Source organism: Podarcis liolepis (genome assembly GCF_965112155.1).
Source record: "Podarcis liolepis genome assembly, chromosome: 9".
Lineage (NCBI taxonomy): Eukaryota > Metazoa > Chordata > Lepidosauria > Squamata > Lacertidae > Podarcis > Podarcis liolepis.
In genome coordinates, this window is record NC_139564.1 from 19,539,465 (window position 1) to 19,549,915 (window position 10,451).

The 10,451-nt window shown below is 46.6% G+C and overlaps 1 protein-coding gene across 3 annotated transcripts in view; it reads right to left on the reverse strand.

Moving 5' to 3' along the window:
• Nucleotides 1–8,186, reverse strand: part of UNC5C (unc-5 netrin receptor C) — a 317,114-nt gene extending 308,928 nt beyond the window's left edge. For 2 of the 3 annotated variants that reach the window (XM_083458646.1, XM_083458644.1), the window contains exon 1: nucleotides 5,985–8,185. In XM_083458646.1, coding sequence (XP_083314772.1) covers nucleotides 5,985–6,111 — 127 coding nt within the window. In that variant the 5' untranslated portion in view covers nucleotides 6,112–8,185. Of the gene's footprint in view, nucleotides 1–5,984 lie in introns of all 3 variants that reach the window. The other variant, XM_083458645.1, reaches the window with a different exon arrangement.
• Nucleotides 8,187–10,451: the final 2,265 nt, after the last annotated feature.

Genomic DNA, 10,451 nt, shown 5'->3' on the forward strand with positions numbered 1-10,451 from the left:
CAGTACTCCAAGGCCCGTAAGTTGTAGCTCACACCTAACAACTTCTCCCCAAGAAATATCACAAGAAATCTTGGCAGCTGAAGAAGTCAAATATGCACACAGCCTGAGATGTTAAAATAAAGATTAGTAATACAATAGAAAACTATAATTATTTCCCCAGTTAATTATAAACATAGTTCTTCCTAATGCTTTATCCTCAGTGGTTTATTCATATGCTGAGCAGCACATCTCTCTAGGGAGACGGCTAAAAAAAAAATCCATCAATTTCTCAATTAGTGAATTTGTTTTCCAAGTTGTAGTGGAAAGAGAAAGGAGAGGGCTCCAGAATTGCCCAAGGCAGCCATGCCCTACTTCAAAAGATCAAGAGAAGAAACAAGGCAAAATGCTTGATAATTATGAAAATCATTCCAGGGTGTACAGTTTTTTGAGACAAAAGAAAAGACCCACTTTACTTACTAAAATGGAAAAACTAGAAGTAGTTTTCATTTAAATCATTCATTTAATTGGGTCTGGATCCTACAAAAGCAAAGCCAGGTTTGAAATCTGAGTTCTCATGAGACTGGCTAATTCTCATAGTGCAGTGCACTATGGAGTCAAGAGTGTCGCCATAAGCTTTAGGGAGGTGTTTTTTTTGTAAGCCAGAAAAAAAAGAATTGTGGTGCAAAATTCAGCTAAAGAGGAGAGAGAAGATTGTGGATCCAGTAACACTGGCCTGCACCGCATACTTCCCCTTCTCAGACTTTGATCCTCAGATGTTGTGTAATTCCAACCCCCATTGTTCCTGACCTCCAGCTTCACTGACAGGCGATGAAGAGTGTTGTAGTCCAACAACATCTGGGGAGCCACATTTTGGAAATGCTATTCACTGACCATAGTGTCTGCACAGAGTTCTATGTGCACAGGGTCCTATCCTGTGCAGGTCTCTGTGTAGATATTATGATCAGTATGAACACTGGGCCCATTAGTGGGATGGGCTCTGGGACCATGAATACAATCCCTCCCTTGATACCCTCTGTAAACATCTGCATAGGGCAACATGCATCATTATATCAGTCGAAGGAGCAGGGGAACCTGTGAACCACCCAAATTTGTATCAAAAATATCAGTCTCCTATGGTCCATTACACTATCTTGGTCAAATAATTAAAAAGAAAGTGTCATGAATTTTTGTTCAGCCTTTGCTTTAATGCTTTCTCAGTTGGTATCTGCTCTCACATATTTGTGACAAAGAGAAAGCTTCCTGACCACCTGGTAAGAGTTCCAATGGCTATGCTTCATTCTCCTCTTTCTGCAATGGTTTTCTCCTATGTATTTATTACACCCACTATTCTATTTCCAGGACATCATATAGTAGGTATAGTGAGCAGGACTCCTCTTTCATTCATTACACAGTTTAAATGAAATCAGAATGCCATATACAGTTAAGACTGAATGTGCCCATATGAAGTTAACAATCATAATATTATTAAAATTGCACGGGAAAAGCAGCATGCATAATTGAAAGAGAGAGTGAAGTGTAAAACGTTAACGTTAGCTAACCACTACATGAATGTTCCCCACAGATGAGGACAACAAAAAGTCTTCCACATCCAGACACTGCTGCAATTCCCTCTGCCTACAGCTGCAGAAACTTTTCTATGGGTAATCCTGTGCCAACCCTAACTATAGTTGTAATTACTGAATGTGAAAAACAAGAAGTTTACACAGAGCATCGTTAACACCACTATTTACACATCATAAGCCAGATGTGAAACGCTAACACAAAGAAAGGAGAACAGCTTTATTTTAGGGCACTTGAATAAGGACCAGCCTTACTATGAAATAATGCAGACCTCTCAAACCTTTTGGACTCTGAACCCCACAACCCAGTGGCAGCTCTCTCACCACCATATGATTGCAAATAATATTCAAGCAGAGCTGTATGTATGCAATGTGCTGCTCCATGGTCGGTATTTATTATTACTATTATTATTAAGGTATGAATCCAATACTGGTATTAGAAGAGGGTTAGAAAAGGGCATGTCAGGTTCCTCCTAAAACAAGCTAATCACAAATGGAAGCACATATGGGAATAGATTGCTGTAGAAAGGAACATTAATATATTTCAAGACTCTGCAGTTTCCAAGTTAGCTTAGCAGTCTTGGTGGCTACATTAAAGCTATGACAATGGGAGAATCGGTACCTCTGACTCTGTCAGAGCTTCACAGCACCTGCAACTGAAATAATGTGAAGCAGTTGTACCAGACAGCAGATTCCAGAGGGGGCGCTATTTTGCCATCTTCAGTCTTGCTCATCTCTAAGAAAGCAGTCCAATCCAGAACACAGGGAAATGTTTTTAGCTTCTTTCTTCACATTCAAAAAGATCGAAGAGTAGCACTGACTTCAAAGTTCACCCACATGAACCCCCCCCCCCAAATAGTCTCTCAGTATAAACAATAAAGTGATCCAAGAGATCTTCATGCACAATAAACCTTGTAGCGGCAACTTCATAGACATCCTAATAGTGGCGACTTTATTGATCCCTAAAGTGGCAGTCCTTCAGACTCCCAAGACCCACAGGAATTCTTTGGACCACAGAAGTTTTTAATACAGTAGGGTTGTTGTTTAATATTAAAAAAAAAGTTCAAAAAAGGCATGTTGTATAATTTATGTCACTGTTTTCCATTTAACATAATTTTTTTTATTTTTTTTTTAAAAAAGTTTATTGGAATGCTTTACAAACTGCATGTCCAAGATTTGAGGGGATTCCTTTGAATTCCCTGAACCTGAAAGAGGAAATATGCCCACACTGAAAAGGATTCTGGTACTGACTTTATTAGGTCTCTATACAAAGAAACCTAACTGGACAATATTCCAGGTGTCCTGGGAAACACCTATCCTTGTTGTCTTCTGCGGGGCCCTCTAATGCACACAATGTTTCTTTAGCTGTCACTGAAAATGTGAATTTCTGGTGTGTGTCTCTTTTACCCACTCCACTCCTTTTACCATGGTAACAATGAAAACAGGTTTCTCAGCTAGCTTTAATGAGTCTGCTTGTTGTTACTGTATATATGGCATATAGCTCAACACATGCATGGAACTTCTTTCCATCATTTGTTATTGAGCCAACTGGTGTGTGGCAAGGGAAGTTCAAGAAGGCACTCGCTTAAAGCATCTTGCAAAGGAAATGCCTTGTGATGTAGAAGCCAAGGCAAATACAATGTAGAGACCTGATGCTCTAGTGCAAGGTTAGTCAGAATGTAGCAAAACATTCCCGGGGACACAGAGATAATTCTGAAGGAGATATTTTACAGTCATCTTCAGGCTATAATAATAGTAATAAAATGGCTGCGGATTTATTCTCAGTTTAAAAAACGAGCTAGTGATATATATCTCTGTATGATGGTGCTACTCTCTATATGTACACAGGCAAATTCTTTGGGTGAAGATTATGTTTTAGGCATGCAGTGAAAGAGGTGGCAGGCAAGGGGGCTTAGAAACCAACGGAGGAACATTTCAGGAAAGCTCTTTTCCTGCTGAGCAAAGCAAAAAGGAGAAAGAAGGATGAACTCCCAGGCACCTCAGCCTGTCAGATAGTGCTTCTTATATTAGCCATAAGCAATTCAACTAATTGTCCCATTCATAGTGCCTTACCCCCTCCCTTTCCAGTACTAATCAGATTATCTTCCCATTTGGCTATCTCTATGGAGCCTGCTTTTGTTCCCCAATTAACCCTTTTATTTGTTTGTTTGATGTTATGAGATAAAGACAGTGCCATCCTTTCAACATGAGTTGGAGCCTTATCAGCTTCTCTCATTAATTTGTTCAGTGAATAATCAGGGGTGAGGGTCTCTCCTTCTGGCTTCCTCAGTCTTATATCAGGAAAACCAGCATTCATTTTATATATATATATATGAAGTTAGTTGGCACCTGTCTGTCTGGGGAGACAACAGAAGAGCATGTTTGTTAAACCTAAAAAGCCACCCTTCTGCTGGTGCCTGTTGTTACTAATCCTTCACATGGAAACTGGCTCCTCTTGAAAGGTCCAGCAGAAGTGTGATGTCTGTCTCTCCTCTTGTTTTTATTCAAGTGCTGGGGTTCAAAGTTGCTGAGCCAACCAACCAGTTTTGATACTGCCCAGAGACTGCAAACTTTGCAAAGGATCCTTTTCATGGGGATCTCAGCAAAGGAAGATCAGCAGGGTACTGTGCACTCCTGGTAGCTATACAAATACAAACATTCTGACTCAAGTGGGGGGTGGTATAGCATTCTGATAGCATTGTCCACATATTAATTTTTGGGTAGGGGCAAAAAAAAATCACCCCAAACCCTGAGGGCTGGAAGTGTAAAGCAAGAGGTCACTTGCTCTGGATGTGCCTCTCAGACATTTTTTATGCCTACGGTGGAAAACATAAATAGTGCCTTGAACTACTGTTTTAATATGGTACACAATCCATCAGGAAATTCTCCTTCACAAGTCCCCAACTGAAATACATAGCATCTGTGAGAAGGGAAGCATTGCATCCAGCTCCTGTTTCTTTTGATAGGGCTTGCCCCAGGCAGCTTGCCCAGGAATGCTTCCCCACTGGATTCTACCCCATGGGGCAGATGTGTGTCTCACTCAACTCTCCTGCCCTCCACCCTTCATGGCTGCCAAAACCTGCCACTTGAAGTGGCTGTCTCACTTTGGCTCATGTTTATAGAGCTGCCCCTGGCACGCAAGCGATTCACTCTCTCTGAAGTGCTCCTGCTGAAAGTCAAATTCGAGAGGGGTAGCCCTGTTAAGTCTGTTTCAGCAGATCAAACACAGAGAGACGGAGAAAGAAGGTGATGGGCAGAGAGCCAACCTTGTGGCACCTTATAGGCTTCTGCCACAACAAACCTGCCAGTTATTAAGGTGGCACAAAACTAGGCTGGCGACGTCTCCTAGCGAAGTCAAAGAAAATGTGTTGGACCTAGAGGAGTACCTCAGGCTGAGGGTGTGTGGGGGATTTCAAATGGTTTTCTGCAGTGCTGTTTTTCTAGAAAAAGAGGGGCCGGAACTCACCATGAACACTCCCGCGGTTCTCTTGTAATGGCAAAGACACATAGCTGCATAGCAACACACGCTCAGAGAGAAGCCGGGACACATGAAGCGAAAGCCCCGGGTGCTACTGGCAAGGCCGGCAACAACCCTTTCCTTTCTCCTTCCCCAGACATGCCGAGGGGAGGCGAGGGCACGGGGGACATGCCCCGCCTGGCATCCTGACCCTACTCTCCTAAACTGCGAAGTACAGGCGCCTGCGTAGCAGCACAGCTTCACTCCGGGCCGCTTCCAACACTCCCTTCGCCACTCGCGTTTCAAACGCCTTTCCCGAGGAAGCGAAGCGACCGAGCTTGTCCCTCACTCACCTACACACACACTTTCCAGCTCCAACCAGAGGAGATCGCGGGTTTTCCCCCCACAGTCCTAGAGATCAAGCTGGATTAGGGGAGAGTCCCTCTCGCTCCCCATCTCCTGGCGAGGGGAAAGGGGGAGGAGAGCCTCGTTTCGTAAGTTTCTCCCTTGCAGAAGCTGCGAGGATAGAGGAGGAAGAGGCGAAGGTGTGTGTGCGCGAGCGGGGATGCCTGAAGACATCCATCCACACATCCATCTCTCTCAGGAGCCACCAACCCCACGAAGGCGGCAGTTCTAAGGCTCGGGAGACGAGCCCCCTTTTGGATCCGTCGGCACTGAACATCGCCCCAAAGGTGTCGGGGCCACTTGGGCAGCGGAATGTAGAAGTAGCGATAGCGCTTAATGAGAAAGGTGCTCCTCCCCACCCCCGTCCCGAGCTCGCCCTGCTGGTATCCATTAACCTGTGGAGAGGTGAGCGAGGAAAGCGCTCGCTCTCGCCTTTGCGGGGAAGATGGACAGGCAGGCAGCGCCACTCAGTCCAGCCTGGGCAGGCCGGGAAAGAACTCTGAGGAGCCGAGAGAGGGAGGGAGGCAGGCAGGCGCCGCCTGGCCGAACAAGGGCAGCCTTACCTTGCGCGGCGGAGCCGGGGCTGCTGGCGCTCAGGATGGCCAAGGCGGGCAGCACGAGCATTTGCAGTAAGTATCCCAGTCCCAGTCCGTAGCGGGCGGCGGCGGCGGCTTCCAGCCCTTTCGCCATGGCTGCTGCTGCTGGGGGAAGCAGCCAAACCCCAAAGCCGAAGTCCAGCTCGCCGGTGCCCCAAGCCCACCCTCCCGCCCCTACTTTCTCCGCGGTGATGGGCTGCTGCGTCGGCCACGGGCCCACCTGGAAGCGCCGCCGCCCTCGCGACTTTTCCTGAGGGCGAAGCGGAGCGGGCGCAGTTGGCGAAGTGGCCCGAGACTTCAGAGAGAGGCGCTGCCTCGCTTCGCCTCAGGAGAGGAAGCGCGCGCGGCGGCGGCGGCAGCAGCGCCTTCAGGCAGGCGGCACACTTGGGCACAGAGGGGCGCGCGCGGGTCTGAGGTGGACGGAGAAGCAGCCACTCCGAAACGGGCTTCGCCCGCCAGCCTCGCCGACTCTCTTCCCTCAGCCGCCTTGACTTGGTCGGTAGACCCAGCTAGGGCTGCCCCTCAGGCAGGACGGGCGCCCTTTCGCTCCAAGCGCGAGCGGCAAGAGCGGGGTCCGGGCGGCGGGAGCTGCTGCTGCTGCTGCTGCGAGGTGAGCAGGAATGGTCATTTCATAGTCTGGCCAAGAAGTCTGAGGGAGCTGGAGATGGCAGAGGCGGGAGGACGGGGGGAAGCGCCTCCGGCTCCGGCAGCATCCTTCTTCCCAACTCCGGCCGCGGGGACTCAACTGGAGGCGAGGCGAGACAGCCCCGCAAAGGCACACGCCCCTGAGCGCGGCGCTGCCTGCGTGAAGGCGAAGCGAGAGCGAGAGAGCCGGCGCGCTTTTCCCCTCTGCCTCTCCCCCCCTCGAATGTGGTACACGAGCTGCGGAGCGGAGCCCTGGCGGAGGCACAACGCGCTCTAGCCAATGGAGCGCCGCTTTCCCAGGGACGCTTGCAAAACCGGAGCTGGAGTCGCGGACGGGACTGGCTCCTCCCCCTGGCTGCTGCTGACGCGCTTCTCTCAACTCGAGAGTAGTAAGACTGTTGAGGGGCAGCGATCCTGAACGCAAATATGGCATGTGTTGCAAACCTATACACAGCACTGGGAATAAGTCTCCTTCGCTCATTGGGATTTACCCTTAAGTAGGCAGGTATAGGCAGGTTGGACACTTACTTGAGACCAGACATGGGTAACAGTGTTGATATTGTGCCTTTAAAACCCCGCATGCTGTGATTAGGGGGGGATGAGAGTAATAAGGGAAAGGAATCTCACCACACCCAGAGAACAGATTTCAGCAAAGGTTCTCACCGCTGATGCTGAATGGGGACCACACCCAGAAAACAGCGGAGCTTCTTATCTAAGTGGCTGTTAATCCCAAACACTAGAAATCTTAATGAATTTAGAGGGATTTGTTTCTGAGTAAACATGCTTGGAAATGTGCGACTGTGTGAGTAAACAATAGGAATATGTTCATGAGACTGGATTCATGAGGGATACAGCCACCTCTGGGATCTTGCCTTTGTGGTGTCAGGAGTCCTCTAACAGCTGTAAAACAAGAGCAGCAGTTTTCGATACTACGAAAGTTAGGTCTCTTTGGAATGAGATAATTTTAGGCCTTTGCCACAAACTGTTCAAAGGATGTAAAATAGTGCTTTTGAACTGCTAGGTTGGCAGGAGCTGGGACAAACTACTGAGCCTCTTGGGGTTGCTGATTGGGAAGTTGGCGGTTCAAATCCCTATGATGGAGTGAGCTCTCGTTGCTCTGCCCCTGGAATGGTGCTGCCAGTCAGAGTATGCAATAATGAACTACATGGGCCAAGGATCTATGGCAGGTAGCTTCATGTTTTAAAGCCAAGATTCTCCAAAAAGAAGAAGAAGAAGCTGCCCTTCCTATGGAGACAAGCTGAAGCTTGGTTCCCTTCAGATTTTATATGTGTATTTTATTTATAATATTTATTTTCCATATTTTACAAGAAAATCCACCCAGCTGCTATCTGCTAGAAAGAGGCAGATTTTAACTCTTTACCTTCATCTAGTTCCATAGAATAATAAAATGTAGAGTTGGGAGGAAGCATGAGAATCATCTAGTCCAACCGCTTGCAATGCAGGAACCTTTTGCCCAATGTGGGGCTTGAACCCACAACCCTTAAGGTTAAGAGTCACATGCTCTACCGACTTGCACTTCTTTGCCTGTAGTGGATGCAACAGGACACTTGTGCCACAATCCTATATTATTTATTATTGTTGTTGTTGTTATTTAAGTTTGGGGTGACTCTGGAGCCTGTGTATGGTTGTTATTTAAGTCAGATCACCTTCTTGGGAACTCATTGCCTGGCCCTGTGCTTGTAGCGGGGATAACATCATGACAGTAGGGCAATGGGGCATTTGTATAAGGCTGCAGCCATGTGAGTACCATCCCTGGGGAAGAGCATTGTGAAGACCTGGCAACACACCAGAAGACACCAAGCACTGCCAGGCTTGAAGCTATAGGCTGTAGTGAGGCTCTTTGGTCTGGAGAAGGCCACATTACAGTCATTTCCATTGGAATATAAAGAACTACTGTGTCAATAAAGTGGTTGACCAAAGGGGAGAACAAGAAACCTGAAAATGTTGTAAAGAATGTTCCAAGGGGCTTCCTATGAAATACCCTGAAGTGATTGACAATGAAAGCATCTATCTATCATCCATCGATCGATTGATCAATCTCCATTATAGATACTAATTAGGACAGGGGTCAGCAAACTTTTTCAGCAGGGGGCTGGTCCACTGTCCCTCACACCTTGTGTCCCTCACACCCTTGACTATATGGGGGGGGGGAATGAACGAATTCCTTTGCCCCACAAATAACCCAGAGGTGCATTTTAAATAAAAACACACATTCTACTCATGTAAAAACACCAGGCAGGCCCAACAAATAACCCAGAGGTGCATTTTAAATAAAGGGGCACATTCTACTCATATAAAAGCACGCTGATTCCCGGACCTTCCGTGGGCCGGATTTAGAAGGTGATTGGGCCCCCGGGCTTTAGTTTGCCTACCCATGAATTAGGATAAGAATATCCACTTTAAAATATGCTGGAAAAGGAAGGTCTTCAACAGATACCAGGGACAGCACCTGACTGATGTATGATGGAAGGGAGAGAGAGGGTAGGTGCAGGGGGCCTTCTCCTGCAGAGACGAAGTGATTGGTTGGGATTATAAGGGACAATATAATCCTTCAGTTCCCATATACCGGTATATTCTTCTCAGGATTTCTGCTTGGGGCAGTTGTACGTTCTGCCTACTGAGTCAGGAAGAGCAAAACATTTATTTCTTGATTAGCTTTGTTGATCCTGTTGTCTGGCCAAAATACCTGCCTGTGATCCTTACAGCTGCTTTTAGGCCAGCTAATGTAAAAATGGATTACCTCAGTAATAATCAAAACCTGTCAACTATGCCTGCCTAGAGTGTTTGGTTTGCTTAGTGGACAAACAGAGCTAGAGGGGTTAAGATGCTTGCAAACAATTGTCAAAAGCCTATTATGTGGGTCACTGCATTGTGCTGTAATGCACAACTTCTTGTTCTGTACCTGTAGATGCTGCTGTGGCTTTAACCAATAAAAGCAAAATAAACTTGGCTAAACACGGCCTGATTTGACTTGGCAGCCTTGTTTGTGATGATTTTTTTGGTAAAATCCAGAGTCCATTCCAAGAGAATATGCATCTCCTAGGGAGCAAAACATTGAGCAGGTTCTCAAGAATACATTTTTGTTCTGAGTGGGCTCTGGTGACCGACAAAGTTAGGCACACAGTGACTGCGTGTGCATTACCAGCTGAAAATGCAGCTAATCTGTTGTTTTTCTCAGATGGGATCTAAGCTTGTTTAGGAGGGGAAACATAGTGTTCCCTAATAAATTACAGGATAGATTTAGGATAGATTGTTGCTAAGGCTGTGATGGGTGCAGAGTAACAGGAGTGTTTACACAGCCTATGTGTAGGGCAGAAGCTTGTATCCTGTTTTTGTGTTTTTGAGATGAAAGACCTCCAGATTCTTGGACTACCCAATGCATGGCATTCCTCCTTTCACCATCAGTCAGCCCCCTGTTCGTAGCTCTCTATTTTCAATAGTTTGGGAGTCATGACCAGATGGCAGTATTGGTAGCAATTTTTAGACCCAGACAGTTTAAGGACTTGTTCCTAAGTCATGCATGAGGAGCGGACGGTTCCCCCCATCATTTTGCAGTTTACCAACCACGTAGACACTCCCCAATAACTTCCTGTTCCTTCAGTTACCATGCAGTTCTTAGAGGCAACATCTGGAAGAAAGCCCTTTGTGATTCCAGCTATACTGTAATTGTAGCAATAGGGAAATGAAAAAAGGATCTTTGCTGCAAAGCTAACATTTGAATAAGGAATGAGAAATGAATCTGGAATGGATGTGCAAATCTTTGTTTGT